Below are 16,162 nucleotides of genomic sequence, written 5' to 3'. Positions count from 1 at the left end.
CCGGGGCCCGGGGCGGCCGCGCTCCGCCGCCGTCCGGGCCGGGCATGTGTCTGCTGAAGATGGAGGAGAAGTTCTCCCGCGGCCAGTATGCGGGCATCACCGAGTTCGTGGCGGACTTCAGGTCGATGCTGGAGACGTGCTACCGCCTGCACGGTGTGGACCACTGGATCTCCAAGCAGGGCCAGAAGCTGGAGATGATGCTGGAGCAGAAGCTGGCGCTGCTCTCTCGGTAAGCGAGCCCCGGCCGGGTGGGATTGACAGACCGACACAAACACACCCTCACACGTGTCCGCGGAGGGCCGGGCCAGGCCGGGGGCGGCGCTGATAGGTGCGGCGGCGGGGCTGGACCCAGGGAGGGGCGGCGGGTGGTGGCCCGCGACCTGGGCCGAGGGGCGACCGTGCGCGCTGCACGGTGACAGGACTCTGGCGGGCAGGCAGAGAAGAAGTTTCAGGGAGGTAGCAGGTGAACTCGCAACTTACAGTTTTAGCACGAAATTTTTTGGATTTGTTTTTAAGGACGAACTATCGTCAGAGAAATAAGTTTGACTTGTGTCTAATGTGGTTGTTTCTAGAATTTGTATCTTTTTACTCCCCGTGTCGGCCATCAGGGTTTTATGGGGTGTTGTTTCCTCAGGAGCACTACCGATCTTTTTGTCTCGGCTTTCAGCTGTGGAGACCGAGTTTTTGCAATACTAGGGAACGCGGCAACACTAAGTTTCTAATAAGCTTAGACATTTGTGTTTATTCTTCTAGAAATCATAGGCATTTTCAGGCGGGCCCCCGCTCTTGGTGTGCTTCTTTCATATATCCGGAGTCAGTTCTTTTTCTTTCGTAAAAGGAAATAATCTAAGACAGGAAGCTACTAAGATACGTGTATTGATTTTATAATCATTATATAATTGATGTGAGCCAAATTAATTTCTCAAGTGGAAATTCTTCAGGAATAGAAAAATAATTGAAGGTTGTTGGTAGTTGGGTGAGAATAATACTTTGAGTGTTTACTGGCTGAGCGAACTTGACCAAGTCTCTTAACCTTTTCGGCCTCATTTTCGTCATCTGTAAAATGGGGATAATAAATAGTACTTACCTCATAGGGTAGCTGTGACGATTAAATGAATTAATAAATGTAAAAAGCAACAGTGCTGGCTGCATGGCCAGCCCAGTTTAAGTGCTAGCCATTACAATATTAATTTGAATAGAATGAATAATTACCTCATGCTTGGTTCTTTTACAGAGTTGCTCCTGAAAAGTTGTGCTAACAATTTTTTGGTCATTGGCTTATAATTATAACTTAAAAATAAATTATCTGTCTAATTAATCTGTATTTGTCACTGGCTTCACGTATGTTGTTTGCAAGACAATCAGTGACTTCTCTCACTGGAAACAGTAGTTAGCATAGTGCTTGAGTCGTTAGAATTATTTGGTAATGGAATAATTACAAATTTTTTGTAAATTACTTTTACTACCTTTTTTAGTGGCAGTATGCCTGTGTAGCAGATTTTAACAAAGCACTCCACTGTGTCTGCAGTGCTTTATAGTTATCTCACCTAAGAAACAACCTATTCACATGTCATTAATTTTAAGTAGTTAAATATATTCCTAATTGAAGTCACATGTTTTTGACCTGACTGTAACCTGAGGGTTCACCTAGTCCAAGCTTCCAGATTTACTGATGTGGAAGCAAGGATCCAGAATAGGCAAGAGAATGGCTGCATGAAAGTGCTGAGAAGTGGGATATAGGTTTGAATGAGTTATAGGTGTTTTTCAAAAGCACTGTGTGTATAATATTTTATGGGTCCTGCAAAGGAGCAGGGAGACTGTTTTCTCTTTTACATAAAGGTAAATTTGTAAATGCTTAGAATCGTCATTCTCTGTGGCCAGTGGTCAGAATACTGTATTCCAGAGTGATCTAGTAGCTGCCATACTTAGACATTAAATTCATTGTATAGTTTATAAACCTAATAATATATTTCCTACATTCTCAGACCAAGAGATGTAAAAACTTTTGCATTTTAGTGGCAAAAAGTAATATGGCGAGATAGTTATTTTCAGTTCCCACTTTTTTGGTGTTTGATATATGTAAACACTCTGTAAATAATAGATTTGCCAAGTGTGTGGACACTAGTGAATTATTTCTTCATACCAGCCTAAAATCTGAGTCATTACTAAGTAAGTGATTTAAGTGAGCACAACTTTGACAAAAGCATAAGTTACAACTTTTGGGATGCAGTTAGGATATGTAGATGCTCTAGAACAGTATTCTGTAAACTGCACATGAATATGATTTCTGGCAAATAAATGACTCAGATACCTTATTTATAAGTATCTTAAAGTGCTGTGTGGTGTTTTAGAAATAAAGACCAATGAATCCCTTGGATATTATCATTTAAGTTTTCTTGTGTCTTCTGGTAAATATTTTTAAGGTGCTGAATTAATTTCTATTCTTATTTCCAAATTCCTGGAGTAGGACCTTACCGCAGCTCCATATACTACTAAGATGTCTGGTGAAAAAAAAAGTACATTAGATAAAGAGGATGCCACACAGTCATTAGAGAGCAGCCCAGTGGCATTATGTAGTACCTTCAGCACGTGTAACTTGAGTCTCAGTTTCTTCATCTATACTTTGGGGGTGTTAGACTAGGTTACTTGGTTGTACACATATTTGCGTGTCTACTACAGTTAGATGTTCTAGTCCCTGATAGCAGAAGATAAGTACGCTGTCCTTAAGTAGTTTATAGTTGAGTAGGGAAACAGATACTTAAAAAGATAAAAATATATTGTAATGATGCTATAACAAAGGCACGTACAAGGTGCAAGGGAAACTTCGAGGAAGGTGAGGGGATGGTGGGTGAAAAGAGGAAAGGAGAAGGGGGAGACTAGTTAAAAGGTATTAAAGTAAGTTCATACTTGAACTGACCCTTGAAGAAGTGGAGATTGCTACTGTATTTTTTTCAGGATGGTGGGAGGAGCATTCCAGAATGCTGAATTACAGTGAGTGCAAGGCATGAAACAGCATAGTGTTTCTGGGAACTACAGGTAGTTCTCTGTATAGCTACAGTGTGGTATCCAGAGTCGTGTCTCCACCTCAGGAGGTACATGGATGACCCACTGAGATCAGGGAAGAAAACGTTAGAACTTCAGTGTATTTCTCTTTTTGTTTTATCCCTTTATACTTTCTGTTTTTGATTTTTGTTTTGTCATGTTTATAATAGCACCACAAGTATATGATCTATAAATAATCTATAAATATTTATAGTTTATATATATTTATAATACACAATAGTGTGTTTTATGAGGCCCTGGTGGTGCAGTGGTTAAGAGCTCTGCAGCTAACCAAAAGGTTTGGTAGTTCAAATCCACCAGCTGCTCCTTGGAAACCCTACAGGGCAGTTCTGTGTGTGTATATATATGTATATATGTATGTGTGTGTGTATCTGTATCTATTTGTCTATCTATATATATATGAAATAATTATGACAGAACTAGGGCTAAAACAACTCTGCTATGTTGTTTAGTTTCTGGAGCCTGGTTAATTGCACTAATAAATTTCATATTGAGCTGCATATGTGTATATTGTCTTATTCTAATGTGACACAATATTTTGAAAGTCCCAATACATCTTTTTAATGTTAATATTAAAAATACAATTTTGACCACCTATAGGTACTATTTTCTCTATTGGGCAACGTATCTGTTCTCAAGGAAGTTATATTTTAGATCTCATTAATTTAAGGCAACTGTGAGAAATTGCCACTAGCATTAGAAATGAGGTAAAAATATATACTAAGTGGAAAAGAATATAAAATACTTAATGGGAAGTTATGTGCAGAGTCTTATATTAATAAGAATTTTTGCCTTTCCCAGAATTAATTTTGAAATGATGATGTTTTTGAAAGCTTTAAGACTATTATCATGTAGCCAGAAGATGGCATTTCCTAATTTTAAAAGTTGTGGTTAAAGGAAAGGCATCACCAGTGACCTCAATAAAGATGAATTTAAAAATTTTAATTTTGGCTATTTAAGATAATCTTTTGGTGAAAATAAGCTTGAATACAATATGTTCATGTTAACATTATTCTTGATTTCTGAATTAAGTTGCTATTAAAGAATGGTACATGTAATGGGCTAATATTGCTGAATGGGCTAAAATGTAGTTGAAGGCTCTTTAGATTTGTAACTGTTTTTTAGTTGGCAGAATATTTTTTTTCCTTTGGAGATGAGAGTACAAATCATTGTCGTAAAGCCTCTAAAATTTTTAGAGATTTTCAACTATAAGTAATTGAAATAAAAATGAATATTATAGTAGACTGATTTTAATCCTCTTCTAAGTTTGAGTTTTTGTGTACTTACCTATACTCAATTAAGATTACAACCTAGAAATTAACTAGAAATTTTAATTAGATGCTCATTTCTCCCCTGTGGTTTAACTCCCTCTGGAGTCCATAATTCCATCTATTTTTATCTAAATATTTAAAAATTTTGAATCTTTGGCAGTAGAATTTGGATTTGTCTGTTGTTCAGAACTATAGAATGTAGAGCTTGATACTCGGTGTAATTCTATTTATTGTAGTTACCATTCTTTTTTTTTTTTAAATGTGTTTAGGGAAGGTTCAGAAAATGTTTAAGTGCAGTTATGAAAGGATGAAAGACTTCAGTTAATAAGACATTTTTGGAGTACCTGTATGGTTTCTAGGACTTGGGGGGTGAGCAAGACAGTCCTTGCCCCCAAGAAGTTTTAAAAGATAGGAAGAAACACGCACGCAGGTATGGTGAAAGGTACATACGTTAAAACCAAGATTCTAAAACTTGTTCCGTTGTCAGAACACCTAGAAGTCATGAATTATTTGCAGAACAGTCTGAATATTGTTATATTATACTTAGTTGTATTCAACATTTTATTTTTTGTTAGGTGGTACAAAAGGCTTAGATTATGGGAGGAAGCCCTTAATTGAAGAGATTCTATCTAGTATCTTGATTTTTTTCTTTTCTCTACCGATTGGAGGACATAATCACTTTTGGATTTTTCATGGTACAGCTTGGTTCAGCTCATGAAATAATAGTATTCTTAGGGAGCATACTTTGAAGACAACTGTAATGAGCTATATTATAAAATGTCAGAGTGCAAAAGATAGACAGTTACTGGGCAGGGGATGGGGAGCTCTTGATTTTATTCAAAGGTCATAGATTTTGAGGTAGGTTTTGAAGGTGAGTAGAATTTTAAGAGGTAGAGTTAAGGAGTTCATTGAATAATTATTTGAACTATTCTGTGCTAGGTAGTATGTAAAACCTTATGGATATACTGATAAACAGGACATTATCCCGTACTTCAAGGTGGTAGGTAAACAGAAACACACAAGTGAAGTTATGGAGCCAGATGAATGTGGAATATTTGGGGGCCAATAATTTATACCCAAAAGGGGTTCTGATGGTACAGTGGTTAAGCACTCGGCTGCTAACCGAAAGATTGGCAGCTCGAACCACCAGCTGCTCCACAGGAGAAAGATGTGGCAGTCTGCTTCTGTAAAGATTTGCAGCCTTGGAAACCCTATGGGGCAGTTCTCCTGCTGTCCTGTAGAGTCAGAATCGACTGAATAGCAGTGGGTTTTGGTTTTGGTTAATTTATACCCAGTGGTTAGAGTGTAGGGTGGTGAAGACCTGTAGTGACAGGTAAGTCTAGAATGGTAGGCTAGGGCCAATTATGGAGGCTCTTAAATGCTTGCTAAGGAATTTAGAGTCTAGGCAGTATAGATCCATCTCAGGTTTTAACGAAGGGAGTGTCATGATTTTACTAGTATTTTCAGGCTTGAAGGCTGAAATGTAAGGAGAGAAAATGAAGGAAGCCAATTAAAATGTTATTGAGATAATTCTTGCAAGAGATAGTAAGCAGTAGGAAAAGAAAGGTGGAGGTGGATAAAAAAGAGATGACCTCATCAGGCAAAAGAGGTAAAATAGCAAACTTGAATGCAGGGTATAGAGAAGAGTGCGACGTCCAAAATGAATTTGAGCATTTGAGGCCAGGTGAGGAAATGTTTCCTTGGGCTGAGAAACATGAGAACAGCCATTCATTTGGAGCTGTCCAGCTGAGAATTATCAGAAGGGAGCATATGGAGCTCAGCAGAGTGACTAGGGCTACAGATGTTGAGTTAGAAGTTAATCTGCAGAAGGATGATGAGTGAAGAAATGGGAGTGTACAAGATTGCCTAGGAGAGAGTCTGGTAAAAACACACAAGGGGACCAGAGGCAGAACTTTGTGTGAGAATTGACTGTTTTCACTCTGGAAAGAAGATTACAAGGATTATGATTAAAATATATATATTGTTCTTGTTGCTAGTTGCCATCAAGTCAGTTCCAACTCATGGTGACCCCATTTGGCCAGAGTAGAAATGCTCCATAGGGTTTTCAAGGCCGTGACCTTTCAGAAACAAATCGCCAGGCCTGTCTTCGGAGGCACCTCTGAGTGGGTTTGAACTGCCAACCTTTAGGTTAGCAGTCCAGCATTTAACCATTGGTGCCACACTGGGACTCCTAAAACATATATAATGTATATTAAAAACAAATACTTAATTGGGAAGAGGGAGGTAGTTAATAAGGAGCCCTGGTGGCACAGTGGGTAAAGCGATTGACTGCTAACTGAAAGGTGGGTGGTTCGAAACCTCCCATGACTCCGCAGGAGAAAGATGTGGCGGTCTGGTTTGTAGAGATTTACAGCCTTGGAAACCCTCTGGGGTTGCTATGAGTCAGAATCAACTGGATGGCAGTGGGTGGGTAGTTAATGAAGCTGAAAAGAGTTTCTTCTGGAATAAGTAAAAAATTTTCTTTGGAATATAGTAAACTTGTTGTTGCTAGTTGCCGTTGGTTGAGTCGATTCTGACTCATGATGACCCCATGTGTGCAGAGTAGATACACTCCATAGAGTTTTCAATGCTGTGACTTCTCAGAAACCGTTTGCCAGGCCTCTTTTCCAAGGCATCTCTCTGTGGGTTCCAACTGCCAAGCTTTTGGCTAGTAGTCGAGGGCTCAACTGTTTGCACCACCCAGGGACTCCTGGTAAACTTGTAGACTTTATTATTTAAAGAGGCTTTTGTTTCATTTGAAAATATTAGTGAACGATTTAGATTTAATGTGATAAAAGTATCCTATTAGATTCTAATGTGTTTTGCCTCATAGTCTGTTCCTCATTGTATTTGTGCCCTTGTATTTTTTGTTTGTAAAAAATAAACTAGAGCAGGAAAAAAAATCATGCCTTTGGAGAGAAGATTCAGCCCCTATCATAGCTGTATTTTAGTTTTCAAATCATCTCTAGGCTATCTCCATAAAATTAGAATTGCCCAGAACAAATAATGGCCATTTTCATTCCTAAGGAACTTGCATAATAACATGAATGTTTAAAATTCATTTTAAATTACTTGAGGTTCTTTTTTTTTTTTAAATTGGATAAGACTAATAAACCCCAGTGGTAGTATTATCCATCACCAAGCCCCTTGTTCTATCATCTTCCAGCTGGGACCTGTCCAGAATTAATTGTGCTTAAAAAATCAGGATAGTAAGTGTATACGCTTTTAAAACAAGACCAAGGAAAACCAATAAAATGTTAATAGTGATTATTCCTAGGTGGAGAAATCCTGGATGTTTTTTATTTTCTTTTTTCACTTTTCTGTATTCTAGATTTTCTACAATAAGCATATTTTGTAGGAAAAAAGAATTTTAAGGAAAATTAATATTTACAATTTTGAATAAACTATATAGGTGAAAAACTGGGTAAAAAATAAATATCACCACACCTGTAAGACAATATTAAAAGTTGTAACTCTAGGTAATGGAACGCAGGTTATTTTTCCCTTCTACTTTTTCTGATTTTTAATTTCTACTATGACTATGTGTTACTGTTTTTTAATAATACCATTCAAAATATAAAATCTACAATTTTTTTAGGTGCAGCCTTAAGGACTCAGAATAGCTTATGCCAAGAACTCACTCCAAACTTTCCTACTTAGAGCTTTTGAGTATAGCCATCTGAAAGTACCTTCAGACAAAAATAACTTTTCAATAGCTTTTTATATGTTAGTGTGTCTTGGAATTCACATTTGTTCATTTTCATGTAGGCATACCACCAAAAGATTTAAAAAAAAAAAAAGAAATGGGAAACAGATTGAGATAAACCAGTTTAAGGTAAAATAGCTTGACTATAAACCTTTTGCTGTACTTTCTAAGTACTTTACTAATATTGCTCTTCTGTGAGAATTTAAGTTTTCTAAACTAGAAGCAATGAAAAACATTGCCAAGATATAAAACAGAAAATGTTTGAATTGTTATTTAGCACATGAAGTGACACGAAATCATATCTTTTCAAAGGACAGCTCCTTCCCTCAGGTACATCTCATTTGCTAGACAAGTTTTCTTTCGAATAGTGAAACTCAATTTAAAATAACAATAGTTTTGGTTTGCAAAAGCTTTAGAGGTTCCTTTTATTTTATGGTCTTTTCTAGCCTGGAAATATGTGGTGTGCATTCTCAGCTTTTTGAGGCTGATAACAAAAATCTCTCCCTTAAAATGTGCAGTCGGGTAGAATATTAGTTCTTCTCCTCAGGGCATTTCATGTTTTATGTTTTTAAAATTGCTTTTCAATTTTGATGATAGATTGCCTAACAAATGTGGTAAGGGACACCAAAATTCTGCCAAACATACAGTTCTCAGCGAATTAAAGGGCTTTTCTCAGTGTTTGCCCGAAAGATAAGAACACAGTCTGTTTCATTTTGCACTGAAGGAGAGAAATAGATCGTCTGAAGAACTTGTTAAATAGAAATGTTTTTCCGTAGAAGCCATTCTAAGTATAGATTGTTTCCATGCTAGGTCGCAAAACCCAATTTTTAACATATCTTAATTCGTTCAAAATAGAGCCCTGGTGGTGCGGTGGTTAAGAGTTCGGCTGCTAACCAAAAGATTGGCAGTTCGAATCTACCGGCTGCTCCTTGGATGCCCTATGGGGCAGTTTAGTCTGTCCTGTAGGTTGGCTATGAGTCAGAATTGACTCCATGGCAGTGGGTTTGTTTTTTTGTTTTTTAGTTACTTAAAAATGGTAGACATAAATATTAGAAAATAATCAATAAACAAAATTGAACACGTTTTATATTTGCCTAGAATATTTGTGCTCGAGTGAAGGCAAGTTTAAATTTGGCTCTCTTGCCACAGATATCCTCATTCCCTGGCTCCCTCACTTACTTCTCTGATGCCACCTTATCTGCAAGCTTTTCCTGGCCATCCTGTCTAAAGCAGTATTCCTCTCCCTGATCGTTCTCTATCCCTTATAACTTTCTTTATTTTTCTTCATAGCATTTATTGCTACCTAACATAATTTGTTATTGTTGTTGGGTGCCATTGAGTCCTTTTCGACTGATAGCAACCCCATGTGACAGAGAAAAACTGCCTTATAGAGTTTTCTAGGCTGTAATCTTTACTGGAGCAGACTGTGACATCTTTAATCTGAGGAGCGGCTGGTGAGTTCGAACCACTGACCTTTCAGTTAGCAGCTGAACGCTTAACTATGCCACCAGGGCTCTTTATATATAATACAATTTAACTACACCCCCCCCCACACCCACACCCACACACACCCCCACACACCTTTTTCTTCCTGTCTCTAGAATGTAAAATCTATGAGGGCTTGCTTTGTTGCTGTTTCGCTTTTATGGCTGTTGAAATTAAGCGGTAGATGGTTACAAGTTCTGAAGGTCATTTCGAAGGCTTTTTAGAAAGATAATGTCGCTCAAAGTGTGTTTCCCAGATCGCCAGCATTAGAATGGTGCGAGAAAGCAGATTGCTTGATCCCACCCCAATTCTTTTGACTCAGAATCTCAGTGATAAGTAGGAATCTGCATTTTTAATAAGCTCCCTAAATGATTTTTACGTGCAGTAAAGTTTGAGAGCTGATGACTTAGGATTTGGTGCCACTATTTCATGTTTGATTTTACCTTAGATTTAGAGTTTTTCTTTCATTGAGGTATGTCTTTAGTACTACATATACATTTGCCAACCCTTATTAGCATTGTATTTTGGGTTAGAGCAGGAATAAAGGGGAGGCAGGAGAGAAATGGGAAGCAGATTTGTATGTCATATCATCATGTGGATATCTCATATCTTAATGTAGAACAGAAGAAGTCACAAGTGAATAGTGAGGAATAGGGTTGAGGACAGAGATGAGACATGATGCTAGGTGTGTGCATTATTCCTTTAAAATGTACAGAGTCCTTTAAAGTCATGAGTTTGTCATAGAACATTATACAACGTCATCTTTAGTCTTATATTGGTTTTACATTTTGTAAAAACTTTTTTATTTTGGAGAATTCTTAGCATACAAAAAAGCAAAATAATATTATAATGAACTCCCATGTGCCCATTTTCCAGTCCCCAACAATATTTATCATGGCGAGTTCTGCCCCGTCCACACTCCGTCTAGACCTCTCCACTTCTGTATTATTTTGAAGCAAATCATTACAGCATATTATCCTGTAGATGCTTCAGTTTGTGACTCTCAGTAGAAAGTGTATGCGTGTGTGTATAACCATTAGCCCAAAAAGAAAATCTTAATAGCAAATATACAGTCTGTGTTCAAATAGCAAACATCCAGTGTTCAAATTTCCAGTTGTTTTAAAAATGATAATTTTTATTTTTATATGGTTTGTTTGAATCACAGTCCAAATAAATACGAACGTTGTGATTGGTTCATATATTTAGAGGTTTTCCTTTCTATTCTTCCCTCCCTCTTAGTGCCTCTTCTCCATCTCCATCTTCCTATCTTTGTCTCTCTGTCTCTCCCTCTATCTTACATTGATTGTTGAAGAAACTAGGTTATTTCTCTGGAGTTTCATACATTCTTGAATTTTGTTGGCAACATTGTGTTCCTTTGTCTTCTGTATTCATATAAATTGGTAGTTGGATCTAGAAACTCCACCAAATTCAGATTTTTTTTTTTTTAACAAGAGTACTTTTTTTAGGTTCTGGTTTTACATTTAAAATCAGTTATAAATTACTAGATTTAGCATGATGGCATAATGTAATTTTGTTGACTTTGTTAAAATGAAAGATAATAAATGATGACTTTATAATAGTTTTTATTTTCATTTACATTTAAAATTCACCTATTGAACTTTATATGACAAGTAATTCATTCTAAGTTTCTTCCTTCAGTGTAGCTTAGAACATGAAAGTAATTTCCATAGCAAGCTACTTTATTTATAGTCTGAGAAAATTGATTTCAATTCAGAATCATATAAAAGCATTAGTGCTAACATGATAAATATCATTAAAATAAAAAAGAAGCATTGGCTTGAAGTCAGAGACCCTGGGTCTTGTTCTCAACTGCTTGTAATCTGTTTTATTTTTTTAAATAATATTTTATTGTGTTTTAGGTGAAAGTTTACAAAGAACATTAGGTTTCCCTTTAAATATTTTTATACAGATTGTTTGTGCCATTGGTTACAGTTTTTACAATGTGTCAGCTTTCGTATTATTTCCATTCTGTTTGCTCTGTTTCCATTGACCTAGATTCCCTTCCCTTCCTTGTCTTCTTATCTTTGATTTTGGGTAAATGTTGACTATTTGGTCTCACAGTTAATTGTTTAAGGGAGCACATTACTCCAATCTGTTATTTGGCTGAAAGGTGATCTGCAGAAATAGCTTCAATTCTAAGTTCAAAGGGTCTCTTAAGATGATAGTCTTGGGGGTTCCTCTGATCTATATCGGTCCTGTAGATGTGGCCTTTTTTAGGAATTTGAGTTCTATTCTACATTTTTCTCCCATTTTATCCATGATCATCTTTTTTTTTTTTTAATTGTACTTTAGATGAAGATTTACAGAACAAATAGTTTCTCATTAAACAGTACACATATTGTTTTATGACATTGGTTAACAACTCTATGACATGTCAACACTTTCCCTTCTTGACCTTGGGTTCCATTTTACCAGCTTTCCTGTCCTCTCCTGCCTTCTAGTCCTTGTCCGTGGGCTTTTGTGCCCCTTTAGTCTCGTTTTGTTTTATGGGCCTGTCTAATATCTGGCTGAAGGTTGAACCTCAAGAGTGACTTCATTACTGAGCTAAAAGGGTGTCCAGGGGCCATACTTTCAGTGTTTCTCCAGTCTTTGTCAGGCCAGTAAGTCTGGTCCTTTTTTGTGAGTTAGAATTTTGTTCTGCATTTTTCTCCAGTTCTGTCTGGGACCCTCTATTGTGATTTCCTGTCAGAGCAGTCAGTGGTGGTAGCTGGGCACCATCTATTCGTACTGGAGTCAGTCTGGTGGAGGCTGTGGAAGATGTGGTCCATTAGTCCTTTGGACTAATCTTTCCGTTGTATTAGTTTTCTTCATTCTCCCTTGCTCCCGAAGGGGTGAGACCAGTGGAGTATCTTAGATGGCCTCTCACAAGCTTTTAAGACCCCAAACGCTGCTCACCAAAGTAGTATGTAGAATATTTCCTTTATAAACTATGTTATGCCAATTGAGCCAGATGTTCCCCAAGACCATGGCCTATCCGGGACCTTCTATTGTGCCCTGGTTGGTAGTGGTAGCTGGGCACTGTGTAGTTCTTCTGGTCTCAGGTTAGAAGAGGCTATGGTTCATGTGGGCTGTTAGACCGATGGACAAGCGTCTTCTTTGAGACTTTGATTTCTTTCATTTTCTTTTGCTGCAGACAAGTAGAGACCAATAGTTGTATCTTTGATGGCCACCCACAAGCTTTTAAGACTCCAGACTCTACTCACCGATCTAGGATGTAGAACATTATCATTGTGAACTATGTTATGCCAACTGACTAAGTTTTTCCCCATGACTATGGTCCCGAACCTTTTAAGCTAGTAAACCAGTCCCGCAAGTTGTTTGTATATGCTTAGGAAGCCTCCGTAACTGTGCCCCCTATGTGGTTTATTATATATGTGGATATGTATGCAGCACACACAAACGTGTATGTACATATGCCTACAGATACACCTGTACATGCATGTGCCTTTACTTGCATATGCCTTCCTATACACATATATGCATCCATTTATCTACTTAGATAACCACATAAATATTGTTTGTTTTTACTGTTGTTGCAGGGTTGTATATGTTACAGCATTTACTGAAATTGTCCGTTTTTCTCATATACTTCTTAGTGTCTTTATTTACCTTGGTCAAGTTGTGCTGACTTCACCCATATTTGGGATTGCCTTTCCCATCGCTAAAAGTAACAAGTGTCTGCTGTCTAGAAAGTGATTCCCCCTCTGTCTCCTTCCCGTCCCTGGTAACCATCAAAGAACTTTGCTTTCTGTGTGTGTATCTATTCTTGATTTTTTATAATAGTGAGACCATACAGTGTTTCTCTTTTTTTGATTATTTCACTCAGCATACTGTCCTCCATATTCATCCATGTTATGTTCCGTGGACTCTTAATTATTCTTTATAATTGCATAGTATTCCATTATATGTATGTACCAAATTTGTTTATCCGTTCATCCATTGATGGGCACTTAGGTCGTTTCCATCTTTTTGCTATTATGAATAATGCTGCAGTGAACATAGGTGTGCATATGTCTGTTCACGTCACTGCTCTTACATTTCTAGGATATATACCTAGGAGTGGGATTGCTGGATGATAAGGTATTTCTATTTCTAGCTTCTTGAGAAAGTGCCATACAGTTTTCCATAGTGGTTGTACCATTTTACAATCCCACTAGCAGTGTATAAGAGTTATAGTCCCCACACAGCCTCACCAGCGTTTGTTGTTTTCTGGGTTTTTTTTTTTTTTTAATCATTGCCATTCTTGCTGGGGTGAGATGGTATCTCATTGTAGTTTTGATTGGCATGTCTCTAACGGATAGTGATCCTGAGCATCTTTTCACGTATTTTTTGGCTGCCTAAATGTCCTCTTTGGTGAAATGTCTGTTCATGTCCTTTGCCCATTTTTTGATTGGATTGTTTGTCCTTTTGTTGTTGAGTTGAAGTTTTTTTTTTAATATATTTTAGAGATTAGATCCTTATCAGATATATCGTTGCCAAAGATTTTGTCCTAGTCTCTAGGTTCTCTTTTTACTCTCTTGGTAAAGTCTTCTGATGAGCATAAATATTTAATTTTTAGGAAGACCCAGCTATCTAATTTATCTTCTGTTCTTCGTGAATTTTTAATTTTGTTTGATAGGCTACTTATGCTGAAATTAGGTCCCCTAGTTTTGACCCTATGTTATCTTCCAGGAACTTTATAGTTTTAGCTTTAACATTTAGGTCTTTGATCCATTTTGAGTTAGTTTTTGTGCATGGTGTGAGGTATGGATCCTGATTCATTTTCTGTATGTGTATATCCAGTTTTGCCGGCACTGTTTTTAAAGAGACTGTTTCTTCCCCACTGAATGGACTTATGACCCTTTGTCGAAGATCAGCTGCTTGTAGATGGATGCACTTATTTCTGGGTTTTCAATTCTATTCCATTGATGTTTGTGTCTGTCATTGAACCAGTACCAGGCTGTTTTGATTTCCATGGCTGTATACCAAGTTTTGAGATCAGAAAGTGTGAGGCCTCCTACTTTGTTCTTCTTCAGTATTGCTTTTTCTGTTTGGGCCTCCTTCCTTTCCATATAAAGTTGGAGATTAGTTTTTCCATTTCATTAAAGAATGTTGTTGGATTGGGATTGTATTATATCTATAGATTGCTTTTGGTAGTAGTGACATTTTCACATAGTGTTAAGTTTTCCAATTCATGAGCATGGAGTGTTTTTCCATTTATGTAGATCTCTTTTAGTGCCTTGCAGTAGTATTTTATAGTTTTCCTTGTGTAAGTCTTTACATCCCTGGTTAGGTTTATTCCTAGGTATTTTATCCTTCGGAGGGCTATTGTGAATGGTATTGTTTTCTTGATTTCCTTTTCAGAGTCCTCCTTGTTAGTGTAGAGGAACCCAACTGATTTATGTGTTGATCTTGTATCCTGCCTGTTTGATGAATCCTTCTATAAGTTCCAGTAACTTTCTTATATAGTCTCTGGGATTTTCTATATATAGGATCATGTCATCCATGAATAAGGATAAATTTACTTCTTCCTTTCCATTTTGGACCTTTTATTTTGCTTTCTTGCCTTATTGCTCTATCTAGGACTTCCAGTTCAATATTGAATAAGAATGGTGATAAGGGGCATCCTTGTAATCCATTTTAACCTCTTTGTATGAAATGTTAATTGACCTCCCAGTCTTTTGGTTGATTTTTAAATTTTGTGTTTCGCTTTTATAGTTTGATACGAGTACCAAGCCTTTATAAGGTATAAAGTTTTTAACCAGGGTTCTATAATTCCCCCCAATAAGTATTTGTCGAGTTGAATGAAGACACCATATCCTCCTTTAAGGGAAGGATGCTGTTGTTAGTTGCTGTTGAGTCAGTTCATGTGTGCGGAGTAGAAATGCTTCATAGGGTTTTCAGGGTTGTGTCCTTTTGGAAGCAGATTGCTTGGCCTATCTCCCAGTGCACCTCTGGGTGAGTTCGAATCATCAGCCTTTTAGCCGGTTGGCAACTGCTTAACCGTTTTCGCCACCCAGGGAGACCTAAGGGAAGGCTACATTATTCAGAAGCATAAAAGAAGGAGTGTATGATAAATGTTGTAAGACAGGCACAGTTCATTTCATTCAGCATATATTTATAATACCTACTATTTGATACGCACTGTAGGAGGTTCCAAGATGAACATGTAAAGAGAGGAGTTGATAAACTAAGTTGATGTAGAGGTCATTACAGGCAACAAGAATAGCATATTCAAAAAAGCAAAAAAGCCACTGTATATAGCTAGGGAATGGCCAATAGTTTAGTCTGGCTAGAGTGTAGATACATATAGAAAAGTGGTGACTAAGAAGGGCCAGATTACAAAGGGCCTAAAATGCTGTGCTAATGAAGAGACTGATATTCCATATTAGAGAGTTGTTGCATTAAAAGGCTTAGGCTAGAGGAATACATGACAAGAGCTATAGGAGCAGTGTGCTGAAAGGACAAGTATGTGAGATGAGTTAGGGAAAACGAGCATCGTTTTGAGCTTTTCCCTTTCCTTAATTTTCAGCTTATTCTTTTCACTTCCAAGTTTAAAGAATTGCATTTGGCTTTGATTCTGTTAGGTCACAAATTTGACAAAAAATTTATATACACAAGTATCTGAAAAAAATTG

The 16,162-nt window shown here is 37.3% G+C and overlaps 1 protein-coding gene across 4 annotated transcripts in view; it reads left to right on the top strand.

The window, feature by feature from the left end:
* Window positions 1–6: 6 nt before the first annotated feature.
* The window catches only part of BRD10 (bromodomain containing 10), a 108,282-nt gene continuing 92,126 nt past the window's right edge, over window positions 7–16,162 (top strand). For 2 of the 4 annotated variants that reach the window (XM_023728600.1, XM_004373484.3), the window contains exon 1: window positions 7–229. In XM_023728600.1, the coding sequence (XP_023584368.1) occupies window positions 45–229 (185 nt within the window). In that variant the 5' untranslated portion in view covers window positions 7–44. Of the gene's footprint in view, window positions 230–3,399; window positions 4,765–8,149; window positions 8,170–16,162 lie in introns of those variants that run through there. The other 2 variants (XM_023728601.1, XM_023728603.1) reach the window with 2 other exon arrangements.

Source organism: Trichechus manatus, unplaced genomic scaffold (genome assembly GCF_000243295.1).
Source record: "Trichechus manatus latirostris isolate Lorelei unplaced genomic scaffold, TriManLat1.0 scaffold00025, whole genome shotgun sequence".
NCBI lineage: Eukaryota > Metazoa > Chordata > Mammalia > Sirenia > Trichechidae > Trichechus > Trichechus manatus.
This window is presented reverse-complemented; position numbering and strand designations above follow the sequence as displayed.